The sequence below is a fragment of the Hyperoodon ampullatus genome, assembly GCF_949752795.1.
Source record: "Hyperoodon ampullatus genome assembly, chromosome: 17".
NCBI classification, from domain to species: Eukaryota; Metazoa; Chordata; class Mammalia; order Artiodactyla; family Ziphiidae; genus Hyperoodon; species Hyperoodon ampullatus.
In genome coordinates, this window is record NC_136930.1 from 34,188,834 (window position 1) to 34,210,609 (window position 21,776).

Sequence of the window (21,776 nt, forward strand, 5' to 3'; positions counted from 1 at the left end):
GAATGGATAAAGAAGATGTGGCACATATATACAATGGAATATTACTCAGCCATAAAAAGAAATGAAATTGAGCTATTTGGAATGAGGTGGATGGACCTAGAGTCTGTCATACAGAGTGAAGTAAGTCAGAAAGAGAAAGACAAATATTGTATGCTGACACATATATATGGAATTTAAGAAAAAAAATCATGAAGAACATAGGAGTAAGACAGGAATAAAGACACAGACCTACTAGAGAATGGACTTGAGGATATGGGGAGGGGGAAGTGTAAGCTGTGACAAAGCGAAAGAGCGGCATGGACATATATACACTACCAAACGTAAGGTAGATGGAAGTGGGAAGCAGCTGCATAGCACAGGGAGATCATCTCGGTGCTTTGTGACCGCGTGGAGGGGTGGGATAGGGAGGGTGGGAGGGAGACCCAAAAGGGAGGGGATATGGGAACATATGTATATGTATATCTGATTAAATTTTTTAAAATACATAAAAATAAAGCTATCAAAGACAGATGTGTAAGATATAGGATTATTTTTACTTTTTCTTCTGCTGGATCCAAAGGCCCCACCTCCTAATAAATTAGTCATGACGATTTCAATATAGGAATTTTGTGGGGGACACAAACCTTCAGCCTATAGCAGAAGGCTTAAGGGAAACTTCCCTGAGAAGGTCACATTTGAGTAATGTGAGTCCCAGTCGTCTTTATTAACTTTGTGACTTAGTTTTCATTGTCTCCATTCACAGGTGAGGCAACTAAGTTAGTTAAATAGTTTCTTCACAAATTTCATATCTATGAAATAACAGAATTAGAACTTTAGTTTACACCTCCTGATACCACCTTCAGGTCACTTTTTGCTGCACTGTAGATTGCATGCACGTTTTTATTTTGAACCATAAGAGAAAGTGTAAATAAATTCATTGATTGATGGTGATATCAATACAATTATTCAAACAGCTGTCTTCTTATGTTTAAAAGACTATCATATGAAAGAGATATGAGGCTTTTCTTCTCTTGACTTCTGGAGTGAAACATAGAATGAGTGGTATTCAGGCCAGATAAATGGAAGAATTTTCCTTCAGGATTTCACCCATACACACTCACACACACACACAAGTGTGTGCACAGCTTAACATTGGTCATCACTGAAGAAACAATAAGGATGGAAGAAAGAATAGGAGAATAAAGAGATTTGGTATCTACATAATTTCATTTTAAAAATTAAAAGGAAAGTAATAATACATTTTAATCAATTAAATATGTCTGAGTGCATTATAAATACTGCAACACAGTGGCATAAGAATATAACATGGTTAAAAACATAATGTTTAAAAAACCCCAAAAGATTCTGTAGGTTGTCTTTTCATCTTGTTTATGGTTTCCTTTGTTGTGCAAAAGCTTTTAAGTTTAATTAGATCTCATTTGTTTATTTTTTGTTTTTATTTCAGTTACTCTAGGAGAAGTATCCAAAAAGATATTGATCTGATTTATGTCAAAGAGTGTTTTTCCTGTGTTTTCATCTAGGAGTTTTATATCATCTGGTCTTACATTTAGGTCTTTAATCCATTTTGAGTTTATTTTTGTGTGTGGTATTAGGGAATGTTCTAATTTCATTCTTTTACATGTAGCTGTCCAGTTTTCCTAGCACCACTTATTGAAGAGGCTGTCTTTTCACCATTGTGTATTCTTGCCTCATTTGTCATAGATTAATTGACCATAGGTGTGTGGGTTTATCTCTGGGCTTTCTGTCCTGTTCCATTGATCTATATTTCTGTTTTTGTGCCAGTACCATACTGTTTTGATTACTGTAGCTTTGTAGTATAGTCTGAAGTCAGGAAACCTGAATCCTCCAGTTCCATTTTTCTTTCTCAAGATTGCTTTGGCTAATCAGGGTCTTTTTGTTTCCATACAAATTAAATATTTTTTTGTTCTAGTTCCATAAAAAATGCCATTGGTGATTTGATGAGGATTGCACTGAATCTGTACATTGCCTTGGATACAATGGTCATTTTGACAATATTGATTCTTCCAATCCAAGAACATGGTATATCTTTCCATCTGTTTGTGTCATCTTCAATTTCTTTCATTAGTGTGTTATAGTTTCTGGAGTTCAGATATTTTGCTTTCTTAGGTAGGTTTATGCCTAGGTATTTTATTCTATTTGATGTGATGGTAAATGGGATTTTTCCTTGAATTTTATTTCTGATCTTTCGTTGTTAGTGTATAGGAATGCAGGAGATTTCTGTGTATTAATTTTTTATCCTGCAACTTTACCAAATTCATTGATGAGCTCTAGTAGCTTTCTATTAGCATCTTTAGGATTTTCTATGTATAGTATCATGTCATCTGCAAATAGTGATGGTTTTACTTTTTGTTTGCCAATTTGGATTCCTTTTATTTCTTTTTCTTCTCTGATTGCCATGGTTAGAACTTCCAAAACTATGTCGAATAAAAGTGGTGAGAGTGGGGCTTCCCTGGTGGTGCAGTGATTGAGAGTCCGCCTGCCGATGCAGGGGACACGGGTTCGTGCCCTGGTCCAGGAAGATCCCACATGCCATGGAGCAGCTAGGCCCATGAGCCATGACCACTGAGCCTGTGTGTCCGGAGCCTTTGCTCCACAACAGGAGAGGCCACAACAGTGAGAGGCCCATGTACTGCAAAAAAAAAAAAAAAAAAAAAGTGGTGAGAGTGGACATCCTTGTCTTGTTCCTGATCTTAGATGACATGCTTTCAGCTTTCCACTGTTAAATGTGATGTTAGCTGTGGGTTTGACATATATGGACTTTATTATGTTCTCTCTATGCTCACTTTCTTGAGAGTACTTTTTTTTTTTTTTTTTTTTTTTTTGGTTTTTTTTTTTTTTTTTTTTTTTTTGCAGTACATGGGCCTCTCACTGTTGTGGCCTCTCCCACTGCACAGCACAGGCTCTGGACGCACAGGCTCAGCAGCCATGGCTCACGGGCCCAGCCGCTCCGTGGCATGTGGGATCTTCCTGGACTGGGGCACGAACCTGCATCCCCTGCATCAGCAGGCGGACTCTCAACCACTGCGCCACCAGGGAAGCCCGAGAGTACTTTTTTTTTATCATAAATGGATGTTGAATTTTATCAAAAGCTTTTTTGGCATCTATTGAGATGATCAAATGTTTTTTATTCTTCAATTTCTTAATGTGATATATCACACTGACTGATTTGCAGATGTTGAAAAATCCTTGCATCCTGGGGATAAATCCCACTTGATCATGGTGTAGGATCATTTTAATGTATTGTTGGATTTGGTTTGCTAGTATTTTGTTGAGTATTTTTGTATCAATTGCAGCACTATTAACAATAGCTAAGACATGGAAGCAACCTAAATATCCATCAACAGGTGAATGGATAAAGAAGGTGTGGTATGTTCATACAATGGAATATTACTCAGCCATAATAAAGAATGAAATAATGCCATTTGCAGCAGCATGGATGGACCTAGAGATTATCATACTAAGTGAAGTAAGCCAGAGAAAGACAAATATCATGTGATATTGCTTATATGTGGGATCTAAAAAACAATTATACAAATGAACTTATATACAAAACAGAAACAGACCCACAGACACAGAAAACAAACTTATCGTTTCCAAAGGGGATGGGGGTGAGGGGAGGGATAAATCAACAGTTCAGGATTAACATATACACACTACTCTATATAAAATAGATAACCAACAAGTACCTACTATAGAGCACAGGGACCTTTACTCAATATTTTGTAATAACCTATAACGGAAAAGAATCTGAAAAGATGGACATTTATGTTTGTATAACTGAATCACTTTGCTGTATACTTGAAACTAACACAACATTGTAAATCAACTACACTTCAATTAAAAAAAGAAAGAAGCAGAGACCTGGGTGTAAATTCTTATTAATGGAATAAAATATTAAAATATTGAAGAAAGACTTGATCCCTCACATTGAAAAAGCACATTGAGTGCCAAGTAGAATAAGAATAAATCCATACCTAGACACATTTCGGTAAAAATGTACACTACCAAAGGGAAGCTATTTAGAGCAAAAGGTAAAATTTTAAGAAAATAGATCACCTACAAAAAAATGACAACGAACTGAAAGCAGATTCCGGAAAAAAGATAGCATAATATCTTCAGTGTACAAAGGGAAAATAGCTCAAAATATAGAGTTATATTCCTAGATAAGTTGACAGGCAGAGTACCTGGAAGTGTTGGAAAATTGGTGAGAAGAAAATTTTGTAAAGGAAAATTGCTATGAAACAATCACTGATTCTAACCTTTAAAATAATTGAAAAAGTTAAACAAGTAACAGTAAGTATATGTAGTGAAAAAATGTGTCATGTAATTCCATGACAATGGAATTACAATTAGAATAAGTGTATAATATGAATTTATAAATTATGCTAAATAAATGTAAGGATATTTAAAAATGACTAACAATTGGATAAAACTTTAGATTGGAATATATATTACTAGAGGCTTGGCAATCAAAACATTATTTTAAATTATTTTTAATTAATTAACTTATTTTATTGAAATATAGTTGATTTGCAATACTGTCTTAATTTCTTCTGTACAGTAAAATGAGTCAGTTATATATATATATATATATTTTTTTTTGTTTGTTTGTTTGTTTGTTTGTTTTTCTTTTTCATATTCTTTTCTGTTATGGTTTATCACAGGATATTTAATATAGTACCCTATGCTATACAGTAGGACCTTGTTATTTAGCCATTCTATATATAATAGTTTGCATCTGCTAATCCCAAACTGCCAGTCTATCCTTCACCACCACCCCCTTGGTAACCAAAAGTCTGTTCTCCATGTCTGTGAGTCTGTTTCTATGAAACATTATTTTAATGGAGTTGTTTAGTTCCCTGTTTCTAGAGTGAGAACATACACAAAATACATAGGGATGATAATCAGATTAACCGTGTTATTAAAAAGTTGCTTTTGCATACATTTTGCATACATTTTCTATCTTTCTATTTAAGGGAGAGTATACAAAGACTAGTTTGCCTAGAAGCCTCCCTTTCTGTTAAAAAAAACATTCAGCTTTTTACTATCTTTTCAGGATGCCAACCTTTAGAGTTTAGCATGAAGGAAGAACCCAATTTGATAATGCCAACATCTAGTTACCCTGTTGTGCTTTACAGAATGTTCTGTCTCTGATGGGTTTGTTATCTGAGGGCACAGTTGAAGAAGGGAGACAAGATGACAAATGGGCCTTTGTTCTTGATATAAAAGGCTAGACACAACCAAATATCCAATTGTAATTGCTTCTATTCAGGTGAATGTGAAATTATGCCATGCTTATCTTATGAATTAGTGAGAAGAGGATTGGAAATAGTTGATGAAAAATTTTACACAATCTCAAATATTAACTTTTACCATAATTCATTCAGATGCTTTTGTCTTTTTCAAATGTTATAGCCCTTGCCATTCAATTAGTCCTTACCAATTACAGAATTGTCAATAATTTCAATGTAATTGATATTTAAGTATTAACTACTAATGATATAATGCTTCAAAACAGCAACAAAAATTAATCCTATTTAGTTACTACCAACTTGGGTCATAATTGAACCAGTGACTTAGAGGTTACTAAATAGTCTCATAAAATTCTTTCCAAATACTTGAGTGATCCAGTGCCCAATATATGCATTTGATATTTTCATTTCACATAGTTACACTAGTTGAACATAACATTTCCCTAGATTCCTTTAAAGTTGAAGAGTTTAGGGATGGAACAGTATGGAACATGAACTCTCAGCCCTGTATTGAATGATGTAATGTAATTAAAACTTCATTCAAAAGAGATTAGATTGAGTAGGTTTCACTATAAATGAGTGAAAAAGCTGATCTACTTTATGAAAATAAATGAAAAATTGCAGTCTTAATTCCTTTTTTATGACAAGCTGTCAGTAATGAAACATAAGATTACATTTATTAATTTTACTCACTACTTACAGAGCAAAATCTTCCTTTGCAATAAAATGTTATTACTGTTTATATACCACTGACATTCATTTATGAAACTGATCATTTCAACCAGTCAACTGTGAAAATAAATGTAGGTCTTAAAACATGCAATGGTTAGTTAATTTAATGTAAATTGGACACCTAGAGGATCAGAAGGCATCACATTTATAATTCTAAACAATCATGAAAATAATGTGTATTTATTGTTCAGAAAAATTGAAATGGCATGAATGATTCTTATCATTTTATTCAGAAAACAGCAAAACAATTAGAGTATAAATGATCTCACACACTGTCTCTTGATTGCTTCTGCTTCTATGGGAATTCATTGAATTCCCCTTTCCCTTTAGGGAATTCTCCCTTTTGTTCTTAAACTGCTAGGTAGAGTTAACAGTTGTATTCAGTATACATGATTTATTTTTTCTGCTAAATAATCTTAAGTTGTATTCACTGCAACACGTTTATCTGAAGCTGTGCATAACCAAAACGTTTGAACCTCCCACGTGAAATTCAAAGGACACTGATTATGCCAAGATGGTGATGAAGAGCAGGATCACTCTGTAGTGGAGTGAATGCTGCATAGCTGGATGGGTGGCTGGAACATGAGCAGGATTTTCTTTCTGGTTTCTGCCCGTACTACAGTCCAAACTACGCTAAGGGTGGAATGACCATATATAATGTATCATCTAAGCCAAGAGGTTTTTGAGAGTGAAAGTGGGCAACATTATTAATAACTGGAAAATCAGCAGGAAGCCAGGACTGTCCTAGGCAATCCTGAATGTATGGTTACACTTCCTAAATGGAGCAGTTAACTTTAAAAGAGTGCTCATTGCTGGCACTTATCACTGATGGAATAGAGGAGTTGTCATTCTGAGTGTTCATCTTGTATTTTTAAAATTATTTTCAGTCATTCCATAAATATTTGAGAACCTGTTTAAAGCAGGGAACTCTGGGTGCTAAGTACAATGCAAATAAATAGGGAACCTAGTTTGTCCCAATGGTTAAAATCTAAGAGTTTAAACTCTGTAAAGATATAAAAGATACTAGTTATAAAAACAAAATGTTAAATGGGACCAATTGCTTTAGGGCTTCAAAGTGTAAGGTGAGATCACTGTAGGTTGTCAGGCCTAGGAAGTGCCCAGGCAGATGCTGGAACTTGTACAGGGCCTTGACATAGGTAGAATTCAGATACATGGAGAAGGAAGCTGAGAAGATATTTTAGGAGAAGAGAACAATTTGGAGAATGAGTCATGTTCATAAGGAAGTAAATCAATTAAGTTGGTTTGTGGCTGGGAGTGGGAGAAAGACATAAAAAAAAATAGGGTCAAATTCTATGAACCTGTCAAAGGATAGAATAAAGAGTTTGAACTTGATCCTGTTTGGAAACGGAGTCCTCCTGAATGTGTGGGGACAAGTCAATGATACAAAAAAAAAAAAAAAAATGATGTACTTTACAAGGAATCATTTGGCAGTACTGTGCTGGGTTAATTGGAGTTTGAAGAGAAGAGAAACTGAGGAACAGAGACCTGTTAGAGTGCTTGCCTAGTGGGGTATAAGGGGTAGCAGTAGAAATGCAAGGAAAGAAAGCACCATGAGGGAGGAATGACAGCAGAACTTGGCGATTGATTGAATGTGGGAAACCTCAGATGGTGTGAGGGAGAAAACCAGAAGATTCCAGATGGAGATGATTTGGGAGGCAGGAACTCAAGTTTCATTTTAGACTTGTTGAGTTTCAGTTGATGGGTGGATAATTCAAGTGAATATGTTTAGCCATCAGTTGGAGACAGACCAGAACAGCAAAGCAATATGCTTCTTCTATGCTTTATTTGAAAATATGTGCACTTTCAAATAACTGTTCATTCTTGCAAACATTTTTGCAAATTATTATTAAACTATGATCAAAACACTACATTGGTGAAAGAAGCTGAGAAGCATAATATGACTAGAAATGATCTAGAACTTAGAGAAATTATATTGTAGTCATGTCTCTGCTTCGAACTATGAGGTCTAAGGTAAGTCACCTTACGTCTCATTATATCTGGACAATAAAGTGATTAGACCAAAGTCTCTTCTAGCTCCAGAGTGCCTTGATTCCATAATAGGGAGAGGGGCTCTCATAGTCATGCCTTTCTTGGTCTTGCTAATTTGGAACATGATGCTAGTATTAGTTTTCTATTGTTGCTGTAACAAATTTCTATAATCTTGGAGTCTTAAAAATAAAATTTATTATCTTATAGTTTAGTAGGTCAGAAGTCCAATATGAGTCTTATTGAGCTAAAATCAAAGTGTCAACAGCGCTACATTCCTTTCTGGAGACTCCAGGGGAGAATCTATTTTCTTACTCGTTCCAGCTTTTAGAGGCTACCCACATTCCTTGGCTCATGGTCTCCTTCCTGCATCATCAAAGCCAACATTGGCAGATCTAGTTCTTCTCAGACCCCATCCCTTGGACCTTCTCTTCTGCCTCCCCCTTCCACTTTTAATGATCCTTGTGATGGAATTGGGTCCAGCTGGATAATTCAGGATAACCTCCCAATCTCAAGATCCTTAAGTTAAAAAAAAAAATCCTTATGTCAATCACACCTGCAAAGTGTGATTAACTTTTTCCATGTAAGGTAACATATGTAGGCACAGGACCTAGACATCTTTGGGGAGCCTTTATCCTGCCTACCATTATAACATTTTTTTAAAAATTATTATTATTATTTTTTTTATTAGTTTCTGCTTTATAACAAAGTGAATCAGTCATACATATACATCTGTTCCCACATCCCTTCCCTCATGCATCTCCCTCCCTCCCACCCTCCCCATCCCACCCCTCCAGGCGGTCACAAAGCACCGAGCTGATCTCCCTGTGCTCTGCGGCTGCTTCCCACTATCTATCTACCTTACGTTTGGTAGTGTATATATGTCCATGCCTCTCTTTCACTTTGTCACAGCTTACCCTTCCCCTTCCCCATATCCTCAAGTCCATTCTCAAGTAGGTCTGTATCTTTATTCCCGTTTTACCCCTAGGTTCTTCATGACTTTTTTTTTTTTTAATTCCATATATATGTGTTAGCATACGGTATTTGTCTTTCTCTTTCTGACTTACTTCACTCTGTATGACAGACTCTAGGTGTATCCACCTCATTACAAATAGCTCAGTTTCGTTTCTTTTTATGGCTGAGTAATATTCCATTGTATATATGTGCCACATCTTCTTAAAACAGGAAACCATCTATCACTTCTTTCCTAGTCCTTGTGCTTCATGTAATATTGAAACCTTATCCAAAGCTTTACATTATACTGTATGATATAAATATATATGTTGATAATTTTTGATTTCTCAAAGTTTAAAGTATGGTAGTGATTATCACTTAGGCATATTTTTAAAACATCTCTCAATTCCACCATTCAAAAAATATAAAACTTAGTAAACATGCATATTCAAACTTAAAGCACAAGACTAGTTTTCCATAAAATAGAAAGAGGATTATAATCATATGTTTATTTGTTTCAGGAAATAATGCATTTCACTGTAAAGAGTAAAGAGTGAAAATTAGACTCCATATAGCATTTCACATTTCAAAGCTTTTGGTAAAAAGATATAAAAGCATGTCTAATCATAGACGAACTCCTTTGCCTCTTCTATGACTTTGGCTTGACAGAAAGGATCTTTTAGTGTTTCAGTTTCTAACTCTAAACTGACCAAAGCAGTACTTATCTTTGACAGAGTTGTGAGGTTTTATTAATTGAGGTTTGTGAAGACATGTCTACTATAAGAGTGTGTGTTGTAATTCCTTTGTAAAAGCTTATTTCAAATGGACATATTTTATACTGGTAGAAATATATGTCATACTGGAGATGATGCCACAAATGGAAATAGAAACTTAAATGGATATCAAGAGATAACGTATTAGAGACGTTCTTTTCTCATATAACATTATTGAGTTTATGACTCTAGATGGAAAACTATGTTACCAAGGTATTATGATGAGCCCATTTTTCCCGGTAAAATTTACAGGAAACAATTACAAGCCATGAGAGATATTGTATCAGAAATAGTACTTATTAAGTTAGAGAATTATTACATGCAAAGTTTCCTATTCAATACAAAGCTGATAATGGCCTTTGGTAAAATATGTTCCGAGCCAACATCATTCTCAATGGTGAAAAACTGTAACCATTTCCTCTAAGATCAGGAGCAAGACAAGGTTGCCCACTCTCACCACTATTATTCAACATAGGTTTGGAAGTTTCAGTCATGGCAATAAGAGAAGAAAAAGAAATAAAAGGAATCCAAATCAGAAAAAAAAAATGAAGTAAAACTGTCACTGTTTGCAGATGACATGATACTATATGCAGAGATTCCTAAAGATGCTACCAGAAAACTACTAGGACTAATCAATGAATTTGATAAAGTAGCAGGATACAAAATTACTGCACAGAAATCTCATGCATTCCTATACACTAATGATGAAAAATCTGAAAGAGAAATTAAGGAAACACTCCCATTTACCATTGCAACAAAAAGACTAAAATATCTGGGAATAAACCTACCTAAGGAGGCAAAATACTTGTATGCAGAAAACTATAAGACACTGATGAAAGAAATTAAATATGATACAAACAGATGGAGAGATATACCATGTTCTTGGATTGGAAGAATCGACATTGTGAAAATGACTACACTACCCAAAGCATTCTACAGATTTAGTGCAATCCCTATCAAACTACCAATGGCATTTTTCACAGAACTAGATAAAAAAATTTCACAATTTTTATGGAAACAAAAAAGACCCTGAGGGCTTCCCTGGTGGCACAGTGGTTGAGAATCTGCCTGCTAATGCGGGGACACAGGTTCGAGCCCTGGTATGGGAGGATCCCACATGCCGTGGAGCAACTAGGCCCATGAGCTACAACTACTGAGCCTGCACGTCTGGAGCCTGTGCTCCACAATAAGAGAGGCCGCGATAGTGAGAGGCCCATGCACCTCAATGAAGAGTGGCCCCCACTTGCCACAACTAGGGAAAGCCCTCCCACAGAAATGAAGACCCAACACAGCATAAATAAATAAATAAACTCCTACCCCCAACATCTTCTTAAAAAAAAAAAAAGACCCTGAATAGCCAAAGCAATCTTGAGAAAGAAAAATGGAGCTGGAGGAATCAGGCTCATGGACTTTAGACTATACTGCAAACCCACAGTAATCAAGACAGTACGGTATTGGCACAAAAACAGAAATATAGATCAATGGAACAGGATAGAAAGCCCAGAGGTAAACCCACACACATATGGTCACCTTATATTTGATAAAGGAGACAAGAATATACAATGGAGAAAAGACAGCCTCTTCAATAAGTGGTGCTGGGAAAACTGGACAGCTACATGTAAAAGAATGAAATTAGAACATTCCCTAACACCATACACAAAAATAAACTCAAAATGGATTAAAGACCTAAATGTAAGGCCAGACACTACAAAACTCTTAGAGGAAAATATAGGCAGAACACTCTATGACATAAATCACAGCAAGAACCTTTTTAACCCACCTCCTACAGAAACGGGAATAAAAACATAAATAAACAAATGGGACCTAATGAAACTTAAAAACTTTTGCACAGCAAATGAAAGCTTAAACAAGACGAAAAGACAATCCTCAGAATGGGAGAAAATATTTGCAAATGAAGCAAATGACAAAGGATTAATCTCCAAAATTTACAAGCAGCCCATGTAGCTCAATATCAGAAAAACAAACAACCCAATCCAAAAATGGGCAGAAGACAAAAATAGATATTTCTCCAAAGAAGATATACAGATTGCCAACAAATACATGAAAGGATGCTCAGCATCACTAATCATTAGAGAAATGCAAGTCAAAAGTACAGTGAGGTATCATCTCACACTGGTCAGAATGGCCATCATCAAAAAACATCTACAAACAATAAATGCTGTAGAGGATGTGGAGAAAAGGGAACCCTCTTGCACTGTTGGTGGGAATGTAAATTGATACAGCCACTATGGTGAACAGTATGGAGGTTCCTTAAAAAACTAAAAATAGGGGCTTCCCTGGTGGTGCAGTGGTTGAGAGTCTGCCTGCCGATGCAGGGAACACAGGTTTGTGCCCCGCTCCAGGAAGATCCCACATGCCGTGGAGTGGCTAGGCCCGTGAGCCATGGCTGCAGAGCCTGTGCTCCGCAACGGGAGAGGCCACAACAGTGAGAGGCCCGCGTACCGAAAAAAATAAAAAATAAAAAATAAATAAATAAATAAATAAAACTAAAAATAGAACTACCATATGACCCAGCACTCCCATTACTTGGCATATACCCTGAGAAAATCATAATTCCAAAAGAGTCATGTACCACAATGTTCATTGCAGCTCTATTTACAATCACCAGGATATGGAAGCAAACTAAGTGTCCATCAACAGATGAATGGATAAAGAAATTGAGCACATATATACAACGTAGTATTACTCAGCCATAAAAAGAAACGAAATTGAGTTATTTGTAGTGAGGTGGATGGACCTAGAGTCTGTCATACAGAGTGAAGTAAGTCAGAAAGAGAAAAACAAGTACCGTATGCTAACACGTATATATGGAATCTAAAAAAAAAAAAAACAACAAGGTTCTGAAGAACTAGGGGCAGGACAGGAATAAAGACACAGTAGTAGAGAATGGACTTGAGGACACAGGGAGGGGGAATGTTAAGTTGGGACGAAGTGAGAGAGTAACATTGACATATATACACTACCAAATGTAAAATAGATAGCTAGTGAGAAGCAGCCACATAGCACAGGGAATTCAGCTCGGTACCACCTAGAGGGGTGGGATAGGGAGGGTGGGAGGGAGGTGCAAGAGGGAGGAGATATAGGGATATATGTATACATGTAGCTGATTCATTTGTTGTACAGCAGAAACTAACACAACTTTTTAAAGCAATTATACTCCAATATAGATGTTTCAAAAAATATTAATGTAACTGGTGAATGACTGCTTGAAGCAGTCAAAATGTTTGAACCTATACATAGATTACCATGAAAGTGACAATTATAAATACAGATTGGTACCACAAATTTAAAAAAAAAGTTTAATAAAACATTGTATTCTAATTAACTAAACAATAATAACCCCAAGTAGGGGAAAGAGGGACACAGATATTTTGCATTTCTGCTTGCAACAAGAGCCAAGGGAAACTCTGCCCATACAATTTCTTAATGACCTAAGGGAAAATAGCTAAAACCACAGTGCAAATAGAAAATGCCTTTAATAATTTCTATTATAAACTTTTCACCTCATGGAGAAACTGGACAAAGCAAATCTGATAGCTGTATGGCCACGTTTACTTCCTTGGTGTATGTTTTTCTTTTACCTCCTCTGTCCTAGTTTCTTAAACAGAAGTTGAGTCAAGTTCATGTAGCATGGTTTATTTTTATAGCCCTTTAGTTCTAGATGAGATATGTTACAGTAGTGAACAAGAATAGCTTGTTGGATGAGAGGGTTATCTACTATGTACACGGAAAAGGAAAAGGCCACATTTAGGTTTTGGTTTTTGTCACTAGTTCTTCAATCACAATTTTAACATTAAGCCATTATAATCTAATTAATCAATATGATCTCATATAAAGTAGATCTGAATTATTACACATAATGTGTCTATCATTGAGCAACTACTTATGAATTCTTTTTGTCCCTGGACTAATATATTTATTGTTGATATCCCATGACAACATTTTATGATCCATTTATTGTTTATATTGTATTTTTTCCCCAGTTACCAAATGCATATTCTTGAATTACTGCTCTCATAGTTCACCTTTTCTAAATGTCCTTTTGTACCTTTGCCAGGTAGCCACATCCTGGACATGCCTCAACATCTAGTTCACCGTTTTGTTATAATGTAAAGTCTTGCTTAATATGCAACCTGTGGTGGTGTCTCCTTTCTCTGTACTCATATAGAACCTATCATTGTATTGAGCCTTATGTTTCTAGTTATTTTATTTTATTTATTTTTTTGTTTTGTTTTGTTTTGTTTTTGCGATATGCAGGCCTCTCACTGTTGTGGCCTCTCCTGTTGCGGAGCACAGACTCCGGACGCGCAGGCCCAGTGGCCATGGCTCACGGGCCCAGCCGCTGTGCGGCATGTGGGATCTTCCCAGACTGGGGCATGAACCCGTGTCCCCTGCATCAGCAGGCGGACTCTCAACCACTGTGCCACAAGGGAAGCCCTCTAGTTATTTTTTGTGTTTATGTCTTATCTTTCCAACTAGATGCTGAAAGATTCTTAGAGGTAGGAATTGTTTGTTATATATCTTTGTATCTTTGCCACTTTGTCTAACGGGGTGCAGGTTTTTGGTTGCTTGTAATATTTCAGAACTCTTGGTTGCAAGTTAAAGAAACCAAACACTAATTCAAATAATGAAGAAGGTCCAGGGATGGGTCTGGCTGAATATTTATTCATGCTGGATCAGGTATCCAAATTTTTCATCAAGAATTTGTCCTCCTGCTTTCCTTTGTCTTGGCTTTGCTCTCAGGTGAGAGCTCCCTAAAGTATGCCTTCTGGTAGTAGAGGAAGAGCTTCCTTCTCTCAGTAGATTCAGGAAAAGCTTTGGGGCTGATGATTATTGGTTTTATTGGACTGTCTTGGGTCATGTGCTCGGCCTGAGTTACATGGTTATGTCTTGAGACGGGGGGTGGGATCAGTTGCCCTCTCTCTTTCATGACATTTGCACTGAAACTGGAGAATGGGTAGTCCCTTAAAGGAAAAGGTGGGCTTTTGTGCTGGCAGATGGGAAATGGATGCTGACAGGCAGAAACAAGATGCCCATTGGGAATTTCAGTAAATGTTTCCTGGTTGATCACATAAACTTCTAGGAAAGAAGTCAGATTCGTAGAGATACAATTTTTTCACCTTCATCCAAAATACTTATTGTTAGAATAGTGCCGTGTATTCTCTGAGCCCTTCATAGTCACTGTTGGAGGTGGATGTAAATGTGATATGATGTACGACTTTGGCTCCCCATTGATTTATCACCAGAGCTGAAAGGTTATTACTCTCTCAAGGATGGATTAATAACTATGCTTAGGTGCTTGAACCTTTGAATAGGCCCTCAAAGTTCTTTTGTGGAAGAGTGAACAGAGCAGTAATGAAATCTCTCACTGTGGATTGTGATGATGATAGCCCAGTGGGTTATGATAAAACTAAGTAGCATTATCAAAAAATTAAACTGTGACTCTGTTTTGGATTCTCTCTCTGAGAGCTATGTTGTTTATAAACAACTTCAAAAGTTGTTTATAAAACATATAAATGGTAAGCTTTGAGGTTGCCATTATTTCAGATATAGTGGTCAGGACATGTACACTAAGTTGGCTGACAGGTTTTTTAGCTGCCTTTTTTTTGTACATTGAGAAGTTAAGATCAGAGATATTTTAAGTACAAAAACTTAAGTCATATATTGGTCAACTTGCCTGAAACCCAGCCAGTGAAGATATTAATGAACATTGCAGAAAATGAACAGAGTATTAGCAAGATTAATTTCCATGAGAAATGGATGCTAGACAGGTAAAACTGAGATGTCTACTGAGTGTTCAATTAATCTATGCTGATTGATCAACTTAACATCCCTGTAGATCAGAATCAGGTTTGTGTGGATTCTGTATATTTTTTCACCTTCATCCCAAACACTTTACAGCTAGGCAATGTAATAATACCTTTGGATAAAAGTGTAGATAATCTTTTATCATTGAATTTTGTTTAGTGTTGCATATGCCCTTCTTAGCTAGCTGTTTGTTTAGTTGTATGTGGGAAAAGAGCAAATCAAGCATAAATACTTTAGTGTGTTCTTTAGAAATCAATGTCCTGAAATCTCTGAGATAGTTAATATTTATTTTATTCAAACATATTTATTGAGTACTGCCTTAATTTTCTTCTTAATCTTTACATTTTAGAACTGGAAAATAAGCAGAAATCTACAGCTGGTACCACTTCGAATATTAATTTGTTCTTACAAATGTTTTAATCAATGCAAGCCTAATCTCTTTGGAATTGCTCAAGTGTAGAGCAGGTAAGAAGCTCATTTAGAGCCTCACATGACTTGCCCCATCACCTCTGCACAGTCAGATTATGCTCTACTTAGTATACCATGCTCTTCTCTTTGTCAATACATTGAGTAAAGGAAGAAAAATAATTTAATTGTGAAGGTCCCAATTTAAGCACTACAGTATACCTTTAGATTGTTTAGACTCTAAGTGTGCTGTTTCTTCTTTGACTTAAAAACAAAATGGAAAAATAAAGATCAATGTGGCAAATGAGTATTATTTTCTTCTGTCATTTTATGAATATCACCCTCCTTTTCTAAATAGTATTAAGGACTTTGATGGGGAGAAGTGTTTATTTTATGAATGTTTTGCAAATGAAAAATAATCACTTTTTAGTGCTAGATAGTTCAACTATATTTGTGTGATTTCATTTGAGCTCTTATTTTCTAAGTGGCACTAATGTCTTTTTTTTCTTTCTTTTATTAAGGTGACATTAGTTTATAACATTAAGTTTCATGTATACAACATTATATTTCAGCTTCTGTATACCCTACTGTGTGCTCACCACCAAAAGTTTAGTTTCCATCCATTGCCATACAGTTAACCCGCTTTACCCATTTCACCCTCTTCCACCCCACTTCCCTTCTGGTAAACACTAATATGTTCTCTGTATCTGTGTGTTTGTTTTTGTTTTGCTTGTTTTATTTTATTATTTTTTGTTTTATATTCCACATGTGAGTGAAATCATATGGTATTTGTCTTTCTCTGACTTATTTCACTTAGCATAATATGCTCAAGGTCAATCATTGTTGTAGCAAATGGCAAGACTATGACTGAGTAGTATATATATATATATATATATATATATATATATATATATGCCACATCTTCTTTATCCATTCATCCATTTTTGGGCACTTAGGTTGTTCCCATATCTTTGCTATTGTAAATAATTCTACAGTGAACATAGGGGGCATATATCTTTTCAAACCAGTGTTTTTATATTCTTCAGATGAATACCCAGAAGTAGAAGAGCTGGATCATGTAATAGTTCTATTTGTAATTTTTTTAAAAAAAAAATTTATTGGGGTACAATTGATTTACAATGTTCTGTTAGTTTCAGGTATACAGAAAAGTGAATCTGTTATACATAGACATATATTCACTCTTTTTTAGATTATTTTCCCCATAAGCCATTACAGAGTACTGAGTAGAGTTCCCTGTGCTATACAGCAGGTCCTTATTAGTTATCTATTGTATATATATACCATTTGCAGCAACATGGATGGACCTAGAAATTCTCATACTGAGTGAAGTAAGTCAGACAGTGAAAGACAAACATCATATCATATCACTTATATGTGGAATCTCAAAAAAGGCTACAAATGAACTTATCTACAAAACCAAAGTAGAGTTACAGATGTAGAAAATAAACTTATGGTTACTGGGGAGTAAGAGGTGTGGGGAGGAATAAATTGGAGGATTGGGTTTGACACATACGTATTTTTAATTTTTTGAGGAACCTCCATACTGTTTTCCATAGCAGCTGCACCAATTTACATTCCCACCAACAGTGCATGGGGCTTCCCTTTTGTCCACATCCTTGCCAACACTTGTTTCTTGCCTTTTTGATAATATCCATTCTAATGGGTGGGAGGTGATATCTCATTGTTGTTTTGTTTTTCATTTCCCTAATAATTAGTGACGTTGAACATCTTTTCATGTGCCTGTTGGTCATCTGTACGTCTTCTTTGGAAAAAATGTCTATTCAGATCCTCTGTCCATTTTTAAATCAGGCTTTTTGTTGTTTTATGAATTCTTTATATATTTTGGATATTAACACCTTATTTGATATATGATTTGCAAATATCTTCTCCCACTTAGAGGTTGTCTTTTCATTGTGTCGATGGTTTCCTTTGCTGTGCAAAAGTTTTGAGTGTGATGTAGTCCTTTTTAGTTTTGCTTTTTTTTTCCTTTGCCTGAAGAGACATATCCAGAAAGATGTTGCTAATACCAGTGTCAAAGAGTGTGCTGCCTATGTTTTCTTCTAGGAGATTTATGGTTTCAGGTTTTACATTCAAGTCTTGATGTTTATTTTTGTGTATGATGTAAGATAGTGGTCTAGTTTCATTTTTTGTATGTAGTTGTCCAGTTTTCCCAACACCATTTATTGAAAAAACTATCCTTTCTCCATTGTATGTTCTTTGCTCCTTCGTTGTAAATTAACTGTCCATTTATGTGTGAGTTTATTTCTGAACTCTCAATTCTGTTCCACTGATCTGTGTATATGTTTTTCTGTCAATACCATGATGTTTTAATTATTTTTGCTTTGTAGTGTAATATGAAGTCAGGAGTGTCATACCACCATCTTCTTTTTCCTAAGGGACACTAACATCTTATTGACTAAGATAAAACCTTCATTCCACTTAAAAATGAGTAGAAGCTGAAAACCCAGGCTTGGTTACTCCTAACATCACTTTGTTCTTGCTTCTAAAGTTTTGAAAAAAAATTTTTTCCACAAGGGAAACTGACAGAAACCAGGGAAGTAGTGCTGGGATGAGAATTTGACTCCTTTTCTCTGAAGGACAACAGAAAAGTAGGGGAAAAATTATGAACATATATATACAGTTTGCATAGACCAGTAGTTTTTGGAAGTGTGGTTCTGTCCAGCAGCATCCACATCACTTGAGAGCTTGTTAGAAGTGCAGATTATCTGTCCCCACCCCAGACCACTGAATCAGAAACTGGGGAAGTATGGCCCAGCAGTCTGTGGTTGAACAGCTCCTCTAGGTGATTTTGATGCACACTCTTATTTGAGAACCCCAGGGACAGATTAAGATAAATTTGCTGTGGGTTCAGAAAAGCAAGAAATTTAATTATAATTTATATTTAAACCCCACTAGAAATATGTTTCTTCGTGTAACTATTTGGTGGTTCTTCTTGTGGAAAGCTGAGTGATTTCTCATCTTACATATATTTTATTACCATGTTACCTTCCTAACTAGGCCCTTTATTAGTTCACTTCAGGACATACTCCTTCATGCATCAGGGTTGCCTCTGGCATACCTGGGAAGCTAAATCAATGGAGCACAGCTGAGAGGCTATCAATTCCAAAGAAATCAAGGGTCAGTACCCACTGAGACAGAGTCGGGGCCTCGAGGTAAATTTCTAAAGACTCCATTAACCAAGAATGCATTTTAAACAAACAAACAAAAAAAAAAACAAGGTACAAGTGAAAGTCATAGGAGCTCACTTAAAAATGAGTTACAGGAATAAACTGTATGTTTATTGGGGGAAAACTACTGAGAAAATTGATTTTGATTAAGGAAATATTTTTATACAACCTATGTTGTTGAAAATAGTGTTTTGTTTACCATTTTAATCTCATGACTTCAGCTGCAATTTATGTGCTGTCTTCGTTCTGGGGAGAAAACTGTATTCATTTATCTATGTACTCATTTATTCAACAAATATTTCAGGTACTCTTGAAGCTCAGGGGACATGAAGAGACTCTTGACTCTCTGCCTCACATTTTCACCCCATCCTCTTCATATCTCAGGGCACCGAGACTTAGTTTCTGCCCTATTCTAAAACTGGTCTTTCAGAGGTCATCAGTGACTTCCTACAAATCCAGCTGCTCCTTATCTGGCTGTTCTTCTCTGTAGGTTTGTGCTTGATTGACCATCTTCTGCCTCTTGGAACTGTATGCCTTAGGATCATTCTTTATTTCTCTGATGGCCTATTCCCCATACCTTTAACTGAATTATCTTCTATACCTTCAGTCAAAAACAAGGGTTCTATGAGATTTCTCTACTTAGTCCCATTTTATTATCTCTTAGCACTTTTTCTTTACCTTAAGGAACTCACCTACTCTTATCAGTTTCATTTAGCTTCATTTATCACACCTAGGTGGATAGCTACTAAATCTCTTTCTTCATTTTTAACCCATGTTTCCAAGCTCTTCAATTTCAACATATCTAAAATAGAGTTGATTCTTTTCTTCACAAATTATATATTCATGTATTAGGCAAATATTGATTGAGGGGTTACTGTCTATCGGGCACTGTTTTCTGTTCTAAAGATATAGCAATGAACAAAACTGACAGGGTCTCTGATTTTAGAAAGCTTATGTTCTGATGCTGTGGGGGAGGCAAACAATAAAACCAGGAAAATAATATGGTGATATGTGCTTTGAAGAGAAGTAAAATAAGATTCAAGAGATAGAGAAATTATGAGAATACTTTTTATACAGGGTAGTCTGTGTCTGATAAAGTAATATTTGATAAATAACCTGAAACAAGTGAGGGAATGAGTTCTGTGGGTATAATGAATAGGAATCAATTGAGTGTTTGAAAGGCATAAAGTTCAGGATGATGCTAGAAAGCATCAAATAACTGAATGTGTGCTAAAGAGAAAGCATGACTCTGAGGTCAAGAGATATAGTGTTGCTGGATGCATGGTCATGCATCAAGTGTCACCATGGAAACTAGACTGGGGAGGATGCATCTGCCCTGTGGGATGACCCTGTGTTCTGAATCATTATTTAATTAAATCAGAAATTAATCTTACTCCGCATAAATGTGGGCGTCTGTATGCATGTGAGTTTGTGGTCTCCTTGCCAATCTATAATCCTTCTGAAACGTTGGAATCTGAAACACTGCAAAATATTTTTATTTTCTAACAATTACAACCAACCTTTATTTATTCAAGTGAAGTTGAAGCAATTGGAGCATTAACTTTTTGTGAATTTTTTGGATTTAATACTTTTCTTTTTTTCTCTTCTGTGGGTACTCTCTGGAATTTTTTTGGTTCACTCACATTTGCCTCATAAAGACATAGGAGAGCTCTTGGAGGAAGACGCGGTCGCTGCTGCAGCGGAGCCTCAGGCCACCCACTCATGCTCCTGACTCACCGCTGTTCGCCCTCGCTGAGGAACAAGTTGGTCAGGAAGCCGTGCCACAGCCATGGCTTTACAGATACCGGAAACACTGCCGTGGAGCCAGAGGTGGTGATTCACCGGATTAGAATCACCCTCACCAGCCGCAACGTGAAGTCTTTGGAGAAGGTATGTGCTGAACTGATCAGAGACTCTAAGGAAAAGAATCGTTCAGATGCCTACCAAGACTCTGAGAATAATTACAAGGAAAACTCCTTGTGGTGAAGGTTCTAAGACTTGGGATTGTTTCCAGATGAGGATCCACGAGCGACTCATTGACCTGCACAGTCCTTCTGAGATTTTCAAGCAGATCATGTCCATCAGTATTGAACCAGGAATCGAGGTTGAAGTCACCACTGCAGATGCTTAAATCAACATTTTTAATAAATTGAATTGTTTAAAAAAATTGTTAAAAAAAAAGAGTAAAAAAGAGAAACTCAAGTCTCTTTTACTGTTATACATTGTTATTATCTGTGCTGTGGGGAAGTAGTTTCAAAGAGAAAAAATATATATATTTTAGGATTAGTAATAATTCAAGAATAATTTCTGATTATTAACATTTCTGTGTTTCCTTTGTTTACATAATCCAAGATAGATTTTCTCTATGTAATTACCCAAGAGCTCTAACAAGTTTTCAGAATGATGTTAGTTGAATCCAGTTGGTAAATAATCAATAGATCTTGGGACTTCCCTGATGGCACAGTGGTTAAGAATCCACCTGCCAGTGCAGGGCACATGGATTTGATCCCTGGTCCAGGAAGATCCCACAAGCCACGGAGCAACTAAGCCTCTGCGCCACAACTACTGAGCCTGCAATCTAGAGCCGGGGAGCC

General features: G+C 36.1%; 1 protein-coding gene and 1 pseudogene across 3 annotated transcripts in view; both read left to right on the forward strand.

Moving 5' to 3' along the window:
* The window catches only part of LRRC69 (leucine rich repeat containing 69), a gene marked incomplete at both ends in the record, with an annotated part of 111,837 nt that extends 95,809 nt beyond the window's left edge, over positions 1-16,028 (forward strand). For both annotated transcript variants that reach the window (XM_079722539.1, XM_079722540.1), the window contains one exon: positions 15,918-16,028. In XM_079722539.1, coding sequence (XP_079578665.1) covers positions 15,918-16,028 — 111 coding nt within the window. The remainder of the gene's footprint in view (positions 1-15,917) is intronic.
* Positions 16,029-20,904: 4,876 nt separating this feature from the next.
* LOC307065334 (small ribosomal subunit protein uS10-like) lies at positions 20,905-21,313 on the forward strand (annotated as a pseudogene). The gene has a single exon. The product of its transcript is annotated as a small ribosomal subunit protein uS10-like (transcript).
* Positions 21,314-21,776: the final 463 nt, after the last annotated feature.